The sequence below is a fragment of the Hetaerina americana genome, unplaced genomic scaffold, assembly GCF_022747635.1.
Source record: "Hetaerina americana unplaced genomic scaffold, ioHetAmer1.1.p SCAF_90, whole genome shotgun sequence".
NCBI lineage: Eukaryota > Metazoa > Arthropoda > Insecta > Odonata > Calopterygidae > Hetaerina > Hetaerina americana.
Window position 1 is genome coordinate 1,084,559 of NW_027287539.1, and position 16,056 is coordinate 1,100,614.

Below are 16,056 nucleotides of genomic sequence, written 5' to 3' on the forward strand. Positions count from 1 at the left end.
AACTTGCGGGGTATAATGTAGATACATATGACCTTCTTCATCCTGGAAAGTAGGCTTGGATGCCCTCATCAGAAGCATATTCAAAAATAATTTTAGCTTATCATAAATTGCAACTGCATATTCAGATGAAATGGACCACAAATAAATTATCTTGAGGGCGTTTTTCCAAAAATAAGTATATAAACTGATTCTGTTGGATATATATTTAAGCCTTTGGACCACAAATACCTTCCCCTGTGTCGTAATCTAATAAATATTTGCATTTAGTTTTTATGCGAGATATGACAAACTTTTCTTATGTTTGTTGTCTTTGATAATTTTTTTCTAATTTCCCTTTAATTGCGCAATGACTTTGAAAATGTATGTTTTATTATGTATGAGTTAATTTTTAAAATAGGAATTATTGAAACTATATTTGGTAATTTATGAATTACCTTTTCTATTTCCTAATGCACGCAATTCTGTACGATGTATATGGCATTTAGCTTTAGTTGCATCCACTACCGGTGACAGCGCAGCGAACGTTGACGTCAAGGTCATATGGTGGGGTATACTACGCAGTTTTATTTTTTAAACAGGTAGTGTCAGTGAAATGCATTCGGCCATATTGTGGAAGTGTACATGATCCTCTTAACAAACATTTGTAAAATAGAAAACTAACATTTTAGGGGACAGTAAAAACACCCGCCTGGAAGAATGGAAGATAAGTCATCATTGAAAGAGTTGGAACAGTGGATTGAACAGTTAAATGAGTGCAAGCAACTTTCGGAAATTCAAGTCAAGACATTATGTGACAAGGTAACCTTACTTCATTGTTTAGATAAAAAAAAGTGCCTGCATTTGCTTTCAGTATCTCATCATGTTAAGTGGTTTGAGTATTTATACTTGTAATAAGACTTTGTGGATAATTACGTATGCAGTAGTTGTCGACATTATTGTTAATAATGAGTTCATCGTTTCCGGTGTCTTAATGACTTGTGGTAATTGGCGATATTTTTATGGCATTGCAGGTGTTGCGTGTATAGAAGTTGTATTAATTTAGAAATAAACGTGAATGGTAAATTAAAAATTTGTAATTTGGTCTTTTGATGTCGGTATCCATTTTCCAAGGCAATTTGTTTGAATATTTCAAACTTGAAGCTCAAGAAAACCATAAAAATAGTAATCAACCGAGAGGTCGTTCTGGTTTGAGGTGGTAGAGTTACCCAACCCCTGAGCCCGGCGTCTGAAATTCACATATCGGGTAGGGAGGCAGTTCCTCTCCGTGTCTGTTATGGTTTCCGAGGAAGATTTGGTACCTGAAAAGTCACAAAATTTGGGTGGAATTGAGGGTGGCCGGGAATCGAACTAGGGCCCTCCGGTCGCTAGTTAAATGCTGGACATTCATACACATTCCTGGACAGTCACATTTAAAGTAACACAATTTTAAATATATTCCGAAGGGATTTGGTAATCAACAATATGTTCAGCCGAATGGAATTCCGGAAAGGAATTGTGTACGTTGTTAGATTACGATGAGGTTCAGAAGTAATTTTCTTGAAGGCCAATTTTAAGTGTTGCTTCAGCCTCCAGTTAGCATATAGTCTAGTTTTTAAGTGAAAGATGTTGTTGACCTTATTCGAATGGTGTGAAATATTCTCACAATTCTAGAACTTGAAGATGTACCTCGGACAGACCGTTTAATTGAACAGAATATCTTTAATTGCTGTTTGCATTTGTGACGATATCATTTTGTTGAAAAATGTTCTGAAAATGACCATTACAGTGACTCCAACTATCTTCATAAATTATTCATTGTCCAGAAATCACGATATTTGGTGAGCAAGGGAACATATTCTCCCCGATCCTGGCGACTGCGATGCGACAAAACCGGTTTTCCCCCCTCTCCACATTCCACCACTGTTTCTTTTTGTCTCGAGTTCAAAGATTCCGCGATCTCGTGTGTGTATATATGCTAATATGCACATATATATATTTACACACACATATTACATGTGTATATTTTTTGTACGGAAGTCTCACGGACGTAAATTATATTATATTTACGGAAAAATATATCTTAAAGGGATGTCGAAAACTGCCAGCAAATTTAAAGGAACCATAGCGAGGAAATCGCGGATTACTGCGGATATGACGAGAAAGACAGACTAGAGAAGTAAATGGAAGCATGTAAATCAGAGTTGGGTAGAAGGAAGTATTAAGAGTTAATTTAATCAACTGGCAGGTAACAAAGAGAACAAAAGAAGCGTAGTGGAAGACGCTTTGCGAGGATGTGGAAAGTTTATAAGTGCGTCAAACAGGAATGTTAGAACAATGTCTAACTAAGAAGGTAAAACTGTAATTCAGATGTCCGGAAAATAATAGTTGAACCAAAGATGATAAAATATAAAGGAGAACTGTATGGGAAAGGCATTAGACCTGGTAGCTTAGAAAGAGAATATGACTTAGATGAAGATAGCTTAGGTCCAGGCTTACTCGATGGCGATATATAAGGAGAATTACTGGAATTGAAATCAATTAAGTCGTGGGAGTGGACAAATTTTCCTTGGAACTTCCTAAAGGTTTAGATTGAGGTTGCTGGAAGAGTTTTTATGGACTAATTTGTGGTATTTATGAGAAAGGAATTTGGCCAGCAGATTTCGTCAAATCAGTGCTAGTTCCTATTTCAAAGAAGGGAAAAGCAGCAGCATGTAAGGACTACAGAGCAATGTTTGAATTTGCACAAAGCTTAAGTGGTGCTCATGATGATTAACGAGTGAATGAAGAGCAGGACAAATGATTGCTTGCCGGGAAACCTGTACATGCCTCATACTAGTCAGGGGCGAGTGGGGATGGAGATTCCGGATGGGTGTTTTTAGAAAGAGGTTTACAACATTGGCGTCCTTATGAAATAAAGCCAAGGTAATGTGGATTTCTAGAAAGAGACAGGCCAACTTAAATGTTAAAATATGGCAGTATAAACTAAAGCATGGGGGACAGTTGACTTATATCAGAAGTGTTTTGGGCCAAAAGAGGCCAAGTAGTTGGGGTATAAGAAGAAGAATTGGATTTGGCAAAAAAGGTTTCTCAAGGAAGGAAAGAATTAACGGCAGGAATGTTGAGTAAGGAATGTAAGAAAGGGCTCATCAAAACTTTGATATAGACCATAGTTTGGTGCGACGCAGAAAAATTTAAATTGAAGTAGGATGATAGGCTTAAATGGGAGGTTTTTCAAGTGCGAATTTGGAAAAGGTGAATTGGGTCAAAATGAAAACAAGGGAGGAAGTGCTCGGCATGGTTGGGGAGAAGAAAGGATTCAGAAATGGCCTTACAGGCTCAACAGCACCTTGGGAGCAACTGGGACCTTAAAATATGTGAGAAGTTATGCTTTGATGTTATAAAAATTTTATTTTTCAAGTTATTCATCAAACCCATACTTCTAAAAGTATCTTGTAGTTTGAATCATGTCACACTTTGCTACTGGTTTGTCTGCTGACTGACAATGGTTATTTTTGGCATTCAAAATACTGAATAAGTCTTAAGCTTATTATTCTTCTATGTTAGAATGTTATTCAATATATTGAGATTCAATAAACTTGAAAAAATGAACATTCTATAACCATGGTATTCACATATAAGCAGATAATTCAACCAGCCAGAGACCAACTAGTGCAAATGTACCTGAACCAAATAGAAAATGAGTTTTTAAACTCAAATAACCTTCCGTTAGTGTCGTAGGGTATATCCATTCATTCATTATCCATCCATTGGCATGAGGGATGGCACACCTCATTTGACATTGAGATAGAATGTAAATCCATTGGGGAAATGCCAAAGGGGGGACCCAATGTCAAAAAGTGGAGGTTGGGATGAGTGAACAAAAGACCTATTGCAATGGGGGATATGCTGAAGTGAATAAATAGATATATTCTGGTGATTCTGCTGTGCAAAGGTTTATGAATCCAAAAAAGTGATTTTGTTTTGTATAAGGCAGTTTCTGTTTAATGCTCAGGGTAGGAGCAAATAAAAATCCAAGGAATGCAATTCTGGATCAAATTTTAACAAAGTGAAAATTACTCTCTTTTAAAAGAAGAATGACATCAATGCTTTAAGTTCTGGGTGTATCAATTAGCTGCCTTCTTGGAGAACTAATTTTCCATAAATATTTAAATTTTCAATAAGCATTCATTTTTATTCAATGAGCATAATATTCAGATAGATATTTGACTGACTAGCGTGTTAATAAAATTAAGAATACAAAGTAACTTTCCACTGTCCTTTATTAGTGTACAACCGGTTTCCATGCTCAAGCGTCATCATCAGGTACGCTTGAGCGTTGCAACTGGTTGTACGCTAATAAAGGACAGTGGAAAGTTACTTTGTATTCTTAATTTTGTTAAAATGAGTTTCCACAAGGTTGAGCCGGGAACTACTGGCTAGCGTGTTATTCGAAAATAAATTAACTTGGAAAGGTACCATGGCACCAAAAAAAACCTAGGCACTTTGGCATCACAACTCTCGTTGTGAATTTTTCTAACTTGAGTCGAGAGAGTGGGGCTCTCCGCACTGTTCCCTCTCCTCCCCGATTGGCTCATGCCATCATCTCTCCCCCATATCCCGCCATCACTCGCATGACTGTAGATAATCTGCTTTGGTAGTTAGTTGCCAAAATTTTTTATAAAACAAAGTCACAGAATATAATCAGCTTATTCAAAGCACAGATGTAGGTATAATTATCGGAACAGAAAGCTGTTTATCCACTGATGTCTGTGACGGTGAAATATTCCTAAAATCCTTTTCCGTTTACAGAAACGGCAGAGTTAACAGAATTGGGAGCGGTGTCTTTATTGCAGTTAAAATTTGTTGCATCGCGGGGCTGAGGTAATTCCAGATAACAGTTTGGAAAGAGTTTGATGCGTAATTAAAGTCCTGAATCTAAAAGAGTTTATGGGATGTCTTTATAGCAATGATGTCGAAAATATATTATTGGCCCCATCGTACTATGGCAGGTGAGATTATTTCAATAAAATTAGCGAGATTAAGTGTTGAGCAGATAGATTTAAGATGTATTTTTTTCCTTGAATAATAAGGGATCAGAATAACAATGTCCAACTTAGCTAGGGTGAAAAAATATCCGGGGCAAAATTAGTCTTGTGTGTGTTCACCCCCTGCCACACCCCCAAGCAGTGGCTTCTAGGGCACTAAAAACAAGATAAATGGAACAAGGTAGAATTGCCATTAGAATTTACTTTGTGGAACATGGTATGTGTAATATCATGATTATGCAGCGGGAAATCATTTGAAGATTCGAATGTCATATTTTAAAATTAGTAGTGCCATGTATAATTTGTGCAGTTGTGTAAAGTTGTTTTTGTAATGTTGTAATTCATATTATTTCCAGGCCAAAGAAATCCTAGCGAGGGAATCAAATGTTCAAGAAGTAAAATGCCCAGTTACTGTCTGTGGAGATGTTCACGGGCAGTTCCATGATTTGATGGAATTGTTTCGAATAGGTGGTAGATCACCAGACACTAATTACCTTTTTATGGGGGATTATGTTGACAGAGGATATTACTCAGTTGAAACTGTCACCCTTTTAGTGGCTCTCAAGGTAAGTTTGTTGGTATCATTTTAAAAGGTACGAATACTTGGTAAAATTTGGTGTGGTAGATTTTACTGATTCAACCATTGGAAAAAAATTAGATAGTTAGTTGTTTTCCCTGCAGGCATCATATTTATGAGTTCCATATTTTAAAGTGTATTTCTTATATTGATTATATTGGTTGTATATTTTATTATATTGCTAATTTTTCAATGTTATCATTCCTCCTCCTCTTCCTACCTCAACCAATCCTTGCTTTCCTCCCTCCCTCCTCTTCCACTCCTTCCAGAACTATATATACTGTGTTTGACTTGTATTTTTACCTGATGATGTTATACCATAAAGAAACCTAGGTCGTAATAAAAGTGGTTTATGTGGAAAGGCGAAGTATTTTAAATTTTATTTCAATATGAAGAATTTCCACCAAGTGACGCCAGAAACTGTTTCATGTATTTCTTGTATTAACAAACAGTCGTAATATCCTTGCTTCAGACTGCCCAATTGTGTTTGCTGGACGAGAACTGAGGATGGGCAGTGTTAGGAAGAAGAATAATACGGGTACCCTTTAAACCCATGGTTTTCAATTCATGCATGGAAAAATTTGTAAAAGTGTTGTGGACAACAGTAGACAGGAATAAAAGTCAATGGGGAATTCATTAAACAGTTAATTTTGCGGATGACCCAGCTCTTAATTAAGCCAGTTAGGCAAGGGTTGCAATCATTACAGAGTGCCTTGGAAAATCAATATGATGGGTGCCAGATGTGCGAGGTGTATTCAAAGAGTAACAGGAATTTTGTAATTTTTCATAATGCACCATGAGTTCTTGCCACAAGATCAGACTGTCAATTAAAGAATTCTGCTTAAAAGTCCAATGCCACTTGCGTGATGCAATATGGAAAAAATACCCATTATTGTGGTGATGCAATTCATAAGTTGAGTGCCACAAATGCTTCACTGCTTGTTAGTGAATTTTTGGCCAAAAACAGATGTGTAATGATGTGCCTGTCTCCATATTTGCTGGCTCAATGTAGAGCTGGCTCCGAAAAATATAGAGATCCTTAAAGGGCTATTGTTTCACAAGCATAGATGAGGTTAGAAATGCATTGCTGAGGGAACTAAAAGCTATGCCAAATATAGAGTTCCATTAGTGTTTCGAGGATTGGAAAATGATTTGGCATAAATGTGTAATAGCTAATGGGGACTACTTCGTAGGGGACAACATTGATTTACATGAATAAATAAAATTCTTTCCAAGTAACTCAAATTCCCATTATTTAGTGAAAACACTTCGTAGACCAATTCAAACAAAACAAAGGTTGAAGTATTTTAGTCAAAGGGAAGTCAAGTTAAACATTACAATGTGGACAAAAACTAGAGCACGTGGATCATTTATCCATCTCAGAATTATTTTTGGACCAAAAAGGAAGGAATTGATGAGAGGGATGCTGAGTAAGGACGTTACAAAAAGACCAGAGAAAACTTTGAAAGGGAGCTTGATTTTTCTACGACTCTAAAATTTAGTCATTGAAACTACATAATAGGTGTGGTAGATTGGGAATTTGGTGAAGGATGGATTGTGGAAGAGTGTGATAGATGGGAGGATGGCAGACAAGAGAGGAGGGGATATGAGTGGGATGGGCTTGTGGACAGAAGGAAGTCTGCAGAATTGAAGGGATTGCTGTCGTGTCATATCTCAGGCTGTCTTACTAGGAAAGCTAAGAAATGTAGCCATGTTCAGTCGATGCCTATACGGAGCCTACCATTAATGGCAAATACTAAGTAGTAATAATAACCAATAGTATGGTATAAATATAATTATCATATTCCCAGATGCAGCATAATGTGTGTGTTCACTGAATGCTTCATGTTTTGCAGGTACAACCCATTTATTTGAAATGTCTTATTTTTTTCCATATGATTTGGTGACTCTCTGTATGCTTTCGCTCTCAATGATTTTGGAAAAAATTAATGAGTAATTCAGGAATTTTGGCGAAAACTTTAAAAGATGGGTGGTAGTAAAAAAATGTAACTTTGAGCATGACATGTAAACAAGGTAAAGGTCCTTGAGAAATGGAATGTGGAGGTTTCTGTTGGGGGTTCAATATATCTGACACTAACTACTTGTATGATCTGAAAACGTTTGAGGTGATGTTATTTGCTCTTAGATTGCAATGAAATTCCCGTGAAATAGTATGGGAGGTTCCGTGAATTATTACCTCGAGTTGAAGGATGGTAAGAAACTGTCTTCCTCCTCCTAGGGCAGTGAGAGACCATCCCAAAATGGTATGTGCCTATGCCATCGCATGAAGTAGAAATGTGTCATACTAATGCAAGAACAGCAGAAAAACTTCCCAATTATGTACTTGCATGTAGTGAATATCACTGCAAATATTGATTGGTTATGATGGCACAGGAGACATAATATTTTTTATATATGTCGAACAGTAGAGTGATATGCAGTGCATAGATAGTATGAGTGCAGCATTGAAGTTGTGTGAACCATTAAGGGAAAAATTGCAAGTACCAATGACTGAATGCAGCCATCTCAGTTCTCTAATGTAATTAAAATGGACGTGTGCCCTGAAGCATTTTTCCAGGAAATATGAAAGCTTGATGAAGTGTTTCCTGGACCAAAAATATGTAGAGAAAGGTCTATATTTCTGTGTGCTATTGCTCATCATAGTGAGAAGTGGATGGGTGTTGTCGTGGGACCATATGAGCAACCTTGAAGTCTGGAGAGGATAATCAACATCTCCTTTATCTTAAATGAATTTGCCGAGTTTACCCAAGTTATTACAATGGGCTGATTCTGTTATCATTTTGTCCCTCTTTGGCTGAACTTCTAAGTGCAGGTTTAGCTTTTGCTTTTCTGGCAAACCTCGGAAGAGGGGCATGGGGTGCATTTGAGTCGACTCTTTGACTGCTCCAGATTCACTTCTCCTTTTTGTTGTCAAGTTTAAGGTTCGACACCAGCATTGGTGGTGACCTTTTGCTGCCCAACATGCATCATCTGCATGATCTGACAATGCTGTTTGGCCACTGGGAATTCTTTTGTAGCTATAAAATGAGGTGAAAGGGAATTAGCCTTTCAATATGAGCAGTGAATGAGTGGAAAAGTGAAGTAGGTTAATAGGAAACTAGAGTCATTGAAAACTTTTTCTAATTAATATATTTTCTTATGACCAATCGAGCCTAACTTAAAAAATAACCCTTTTAAATTTAATAAAGATTTTTTCCCACATTTTTAGGTACGCTACAAGGAACGAATCACCATTCTTAGAGGAAATCACGAGTCAAGACAAATTACTCAAGTTTATGGCTTTTATGACGAGTGCCTGAGAAAGTATGGGAATGCCAATGTATGGAAGTTTTTCACCGATTTATTTGATTACTTGCCACTCACAGCCTTGGTGGATTCACAAATATTTTGCCTTCATGGAGGACTTTCCCCATCGATAGATTCCCTAGACCATATCAGAGCTTTGGATAGGCTACAAGAAGTTCCTCATGAGGTATGTTAATTACCACTTTGTTTCCTCTACCATTAGAGTTCTATCTCTGCCCGTTGAGTATTCAATGTGTATTGCTTCATATTGAAAGCATGTGCTCTTTCTGCATTCATGTATTCATTGCTGCTAATGTGAAACATTGTTTGCCTGTGATTTTCATTAGAAATCAGTGCCATTATTTTAGATTTCCAGGGTGACCAGTGGCAGGGGTAATTGGTAAATTCAGGCAAAGTCAGGGAAATTGCAGAGAGTGGTTTTATTTTGAGGTGCTGAAAAAATTATTTTAAAATGCATATCCATGTAAACATACACACACAGACACACATGTTTATATTTACTCTCACTGGAATGTCAATGGCAAAGTGGTGAAAAACATTCGGCCTTCCTTTGAAACTTCATATCATGTTGTCATCTCTACTAATGCATGCTGCTAGTCATAGCTCACTGATAGGATAAGTCCTGCATATTGTACCTTTTCCCTGCATTGCAATTTCCTATTTATTCAGTGCCTTTGATTACTTTAAGGCTTCACTTTCCATTAAACCCTTCAAAATTTTGCTCTAATTCATTTGTAGGAAACATATGCAAATACTTGCGAATGACTTTGAAATTGTCGCTATAGTTTGTGAGAAATACATAGACATGCTCTAATCTCAAGCTGTGCTGGAAGGGCCTTGTAGGGAGAGGATGGGCTTACTCATCCTTGCGTGGGGCTCGAGAAAGTGGTAGAGTGATGTAACGGAGGGCCTTTGATTTTGTATAAGAAATCCACCTCCGTAAAATCTAATAAATATAACACTTTCATAGTATCTAGTAACTATAGCACTCTGGGCTTTGTAAAATCCAATAATTATAACACTTTGCACTTCGGTTCTTGGTAAATAGATCACTAATCACCTACAGGAATGTGGCTAGTTTAAGTGTGGCAGTTGTGGCCTGGTTAAATGGTGACTTTTGCGTCTCACATCACTTGTTTTCTTTGACTTGGATTTGTGTTTTGATGTGGATGTTAAAGGAGGTGGAACACAACTATTGGAGCTGTGTCATTAAGTTGCTATTTGGGAAAGAATGTGAAATAATGTGCAGTGGATTAGAAAACGCCATCACTCAACAAAAATTTAAGCATTTTAGATATAATAGTCGAGATATGAGAAAGCAATCATTTTTTTATTCAATATTTATGCATTATGACTACAATTTATTTTGTATTTTACTTTGTACAGAGAAGGAAAGGTACGCCTTCAGATCATGGATATTATTGTGTTTGAGTCATAAAAAATTAATTTTAACATTGCCTTCAATATATTGATAATTCATTTACACTTTTACATAGATTTATGTTATTTATGATAATTTTTGCCAAGTTATTAAATAAAATATTTTCTTACATGCAAACCACTAGTTACTTTTATTTATCTGGGTAGTTGTTTCAGGTAGGACTTTGACAAAGGGAATACGCTTTAATATCTCTGTATGCTACCTTATTTGTTGACTTCATTAAGGCGCATTTTACTGTATGATACTGACAGGAATTTGTGATTTGATGGTAACACTCATTGCATTTTGGGAATCCGGCATTTCTCATGAGTCATTGTATAAAATACTTTCCCAGATGTATAATTGCAGATTATCTATGTTCACACAATTATGTGCCATCAAATTTAAGGGAGCCACTATGTTCCTCGGTAATGGAATAATTTTTCTTGATAGCGTCAGTACACTCAGCAATATTACATAATAGTCTTTTTCAAACTTGAGAGAAGTTTTTATTCTTGGTCTCTCATTCTCATTCATTTAGGGTATTTGATAAATGTTGCTCATTTTATTCACAGTGACCTTCCTTAAAACACAAAAATATTGTATTTGTGGTCATTGGCATCTTCTTTTCACATTTATTTTCTTGTAATAGGTACTTCAAAAAAATTTTAGGTTGCCTTTTACAATCTTCGAAAAATGCTGGAAGAGACAGGTTAACCATTGGACTATGCCGTTAATTTCCGCATTAGTGGGAACTTAATGTGAAATGATGACTAAATAGAGAGTATGAGGAAGTGATTAGGAGTGTGGCCCAGATTTTTTGACTTGCGGTGCTGGGTGTTTAGTACCTAAGATAAGGGAAATAGAAAGTGGGAACCAACTTTCATTTTCTTTCGAACCGCCTGCATTTTGAGGACCTTGCTGTACAATGAAGCATCAGGCTGAAGTCTTGTGTGTGGAGAAAATAATTATTGTGCTACAGTGTGAGGGAATAAGGTTTTCTTATTTTTGATGTGTGTGTTATTTGATCTCAACAACAGAACCATCAGTTTGAGTTTCCACATGTTTGACATTTAATTTTTCTATTAACTGATAGAAGCAGTTTGAAGTACAAAAGAAAAATTACATTCTTGTTAGGAAAGCCCCTTTCAAATCAGTCCATCTTAAGGTAGGAATAGGTTGCTTATACAGTAATTAACGAACTGATGATAATTTTACTCAAATATTCGAATAAATATTTTAACTGCATGGGAACTGCTCGGTGCTACTAATTTTCTGAACAATTGTTTCAGTCAGAAGAGTTAATTAGGAAATAAATATTTATTTATCTCTCTGCTATCCTTATTGCCTACTTAGCTAAGGATCATTTCATGGTAAAATCCATGAAGAAATTGTTGAAATTATAAAGAACTCTTTGCATTGTGAAAATGGCATTTCTTATGCATTTTGTATAAAATACTTTCAAAATCTATAGCGGTATGTTATTCATGTTCAGTTAATTATGTGGCATCAAATTATGGGAACCGCATATCTTTCCTTCAGGTTATGGAATTATCAACTTCCCTGTTCATATTTTCAATCTTGTACAACAGTATTTTTTGTAAATTCCTTGCATCATTGAGGGAGATGTTTTTATACTTGGTCTCTCATTTCCATTCAATACAGTATTTGATCAATGCTATCTTCGTTCCATATTTTCTCTACATATTCATTGTGGCTTAAGGGTATTGGTTATCACCCTCTGAAAGCACAATTTATGCTACCCCTGGTTGCTTTTAATATGGCATATGATATCACCTGAAATAATTGGCTAAAGCTCTTATGATTTTATAGTTGTGATTGAGGGAAAGACAAGATTGTGCTATGATGCTTCATTAACGCGTCCTTGGTAACCAAGAAACAGTTGAGATTAATACTCTTTATGTTCTTCATGACAGCCTACCCAGAGAACCCACCGTACATATTTTGATTGATATTCAAATTAAAATGATTCAGCTTATCAAGTGGCTTCCCATATTTACTAAAATCTTGTTTTGTTTATTGTAAATTTAAAATCAAAGGTAGCGGATTAGTTGATTGTCTAAAGCTATGTCATCATTCTCCTCTTCTTCATTTTGCCTCCCTTTTCCATGCTGAATATAAGAACACCATGCTCATAACCAGTTAAGTAAAACCTTCATAAAATGAGCCTTCAAACTGTTTAAATCCCCGGAAACTTAATGGACCAGAGTCAAGGTGATATTTTTGCTGCAAGGTTAATTTCTAGTCTAGTGAATAAATAATGTGAAATGATAAGAGCAAATAGAATTGTACAACATCCATAAATTCACAACACGGTATGATAGAAAATTGAGTAAAAATGTGATTTGCGGGTATATTTGAAGGGGGAAAAAAGAAAGTAGGTGAGGAAATGTTATTTACCTGAACCCCCTTAAATTAAATGTTTTGAGTGCAAAATGCGAGATGCCTCTAATGAATCTCAAAAGTGATGTAGATCATTTCCATATGATCACTCTCAATGATTTCCATTATTATCTTTAGGAGCTACCTTGGCATAGTACCATAAAAGTGAGTTACTTGTATGGTGTGTGAGTTTTTAACTGAGAATATTGCAGTCACATTTATGGTGTGCAGTCATATGAGTTTCTCCGAAGCAGGTGTTTGTGCATGTGATCACGAGCTCCCCTTAATGTGTCCACTAAAGTGGTATCTGATTGTAGCCACAGTGGTGATTGGTTTTGCCTTACTCTTCTTGGTCAGCGTGTAAATGTGTCATTCACCCTGTTTGGTATCATTCCTGTTTTAACCCCTGAAGGTTAATTTGCATTGGTCCCCAAGTGATCGTCACATTAATCACTTCCCTTGGTTTAATTTTAGGTTTCAATTTCTTTCCCTTTATAAACCACAAATTTGGGATAGGTGATTTTTGAGACGATTCCATGTGGGTCATTTCCTGTTTGGCTGCAACAGGCTTGGAAAGTACGGCCATGAACATGGCTATGTTTTGCAATTACCATTATTCCTAGACCTCTATTAGATCTCTGACTGAAAATCGGGCTGCTCCTGGTTGTCTCTTTGTGGAGAGTGAATATCAATGTTTTGTTTGAACAAAATTAATAATCACAAGATGGGGTCGCGGATATTGAGTTTTCTAATGCTTAATAATCGCCTTCCCATTTCACTGAGTCTTTGCCATAAAGCAATAAATTTTGTACATGTCTTTTAAGTGCTAACATAAGGGAAATCGCTTAGAATGGGTTGGCATGCTGTCCATTTTGTAGAATATCTGTGTTATAATGATTATATTTTTAAAATGTTACTGCATTTGGGACAATATTGTAGTGTCCTCCAACATCAATTTGAAGCTTGTCCTGCTTTTTTTGGAGAGCAAGAGATTTGGAGACTGAAAATGACTCGTAACCTTCCAAATCAATATAGGTTTCCATTGGGAAGATTCTATCAGAGCAGTCTAAATGTCTTTAGTGTTAGGAAGAATGGATGTTTAGGGATAATGGAGGGATCTGAGGTGGACATTGTGCTGTTGGGAGCATAGTTTTGGTGTTGGTAGCTCAATAATTGGATCGAATGATTATTCTCCCCACCTAGGGCCATGGTTAGGGAAAACTCCTGTGGTTTGGATTATTAATGGACTAGTTTTAAAGTCATCAAAGGAGGAGCAAGCATTTTGATGTTGTCAGCTCTCATTCTGAGAAACCTCTCGTTGCTGGGGTTTGTCAAATAAATGTGACTGTAATATTACCATTTGAAAACTCAGGAGGCCCCCCTTTCTAAACTGGGGGAGTGTTTCATTTGTTTGTCCAAATGAGAGCATTGGAAATTAGTTCACAGTTCGTATGAGCATCTTGAGAAGATGTTTTGTGAAAGTCAAGTGGTATTGTTTCCGAGATGGATGTTTGTTGAATTTGAAGAGATGAAACATTTGTATGTTTCTCATTATTCAAATGCATAGAACTTGTATCCTTGCCTAACATCCTCTTGCTAGATGGTAACCATCTACCTTCTCTGGTTTGGGCTCTCATGGGTTCCCGGAAAAGCCAGGCTCCAGTGTGTATCAGCTTCAGAAGGCTTATGCTCCAAGGAATGGAAGTCTAATAAATGTGTTGCAAAATGTAATGTTGTGTTGATGGGAATATTGCTTTGTGTACTTTCCCCTAAAATTTATCCTGAGTGAATTTGAGGAGAATTTATGTGCATATAGTTTGCTCCCCAATTAGGTGGGTGCTGGTCTTTTGGAGTTTGGTGGATGAGCAACTCCTTTGTTCAAATGGGAAGTCTCATTAGAGCTGGTCATCAAAAACAAGAGGTCCGGTTGTTTTTGACCCGTGACCCCAAGGTTTTAGTTCTTCAGTCGAGGAAGGGAAATATGGTGACAAACATGTTCGTTATTGTAATGATCAAATTAGAAGTCCATATTTGAGTTTGGCCATTAGATATGATTCTCTTGTGTGCACCTATATTAGTTGTTTAAGACAAGTGGATGCTAAGTATTTCACCATTTTGTTTCCTTATATTCAGACAAGAATTAGACCCGGGGAAATTTTTTTTTTTATCTCCGTCCAACGATGTTCACTTGCGTGGTTCATATAAATATTCCTGGAGGAATTGGTAATTTGATGTTGTGACCCTGTATGAATGAGAAAATTTTTCATTTCTAAGGAATCCCTAGAACAAATGCGTCGCATAAGGTACAGAGGTTGTGACTCATTTTCAATAAATATGACTACTGCCAAGTTTGGGAGTCACCTAGTGTTCTTCTTGGGTATTCTATTAAAAATAATCATTCCTGTTCATAATGTGTTTTTCCCTTCATAGTAATTTTTATTAGTTTTTTAAACCATGGTAACAGATTGTAATTTGGACTAGCTCCTTCTAATTCTACACTTATGAAGTATCAGTCAAAGTTGAACATTGTCCTGGATATAAGTTAATTTATACTAAAGTTGTGGTGAAAAGGGGAAACTGAAAACAGAGTCATAATCTGCCTTTAAAAGCCTAGGTTTGTCATTATGATTTACCAGAATATGATCATTCTATATAGAAACCTTCGATCACTTCAGGAGCTACCATGGCAGAGTTCCACGGGAACAAATAATCGTTAGTAAGTGTGGAACTTTTAACTGACAACACCTCTGTTGCATATAGATCAACGAATGAATTACTTTGCTCTTCGTTATAACCACCTTTCTTAAGTTTACTCATGCTCCCTAAAGTGTAGGTTGAGAATGCAAAATCCAGAATTTCCTTCACGTGTCCCGAAACTGGTGTGCCATGGGGCGGGCGGCCCCATCCCCAGCTACCTCGCCATGTGCTCCTTCCAGTGAACATTTTCTAAGGTGAGGGCGTCGACGGTGGATGTCGGGGATGGGGAGGAAGTCGCAGTTGCTTAGTTGGTACTGTTAAATCCCGTCCAGATGTAAGACATAACGGTAGTTTAAGAGGTTGAGCTGGGGAACAAAGAAATAAGAGAGGTTTTGGCATGCTTTTTATTTGCTTTCGTAAGGTACACACCATACTACACTGACACGTGGCTGGACAATGCAATTAAATGTCAAGTGCCAGTAGGAAATTGAATGCAGGGAATTCTCCTTGTAATTCACAGAGTAATACAACAGAAATTCTTACTTCAGTTGGGAAATGAATAATTTTTCCACCCAGATGAAAGTAGTCTGATGCGACAAACCTATATG

The 16,056-nt window shown here is 36.7% G+C and overlaps 1 protein-coding gene across 2 annotated transcripts in view; it reads left to right on the forward strand.

Annotated features, from left to right (window-relative positions):
- The first annotated feature begins 593 nt into the window (after positions 1-593).
- Positions 594-16,056, forward strand: part of LOC139699785 (serine/threonine-protein phosphatase PP2A-like) — a 72,763-nt gene continuing 57,300 nt past the window's right edge. The window contains exons 1-4 of one of the 2 annotated variants that reach the window (XM_071598221.1): positions 692-798; positions 1,011-3,353; positions 5,381-5,590; positions 8,831-9,094. In XM_071598221.1, coding sequence (XP_071454322.1) covers positions 3,186-3,353; positions 5,381-5,590; positions 8,831-9,094 — 642 coding nt within the window. In that variant the 5' untranslated portion in view covers positions 692-798; positions 1,011-3,185. Of the gene's footprint in view, positions 799-1,010; positions 3,354-5,380; positions 5,591-8,830; positions 9,095-16,056 lie in introns of both variants that reach the window. The other variant, XM_071598222.1, reaches the window with a different exon arrangement.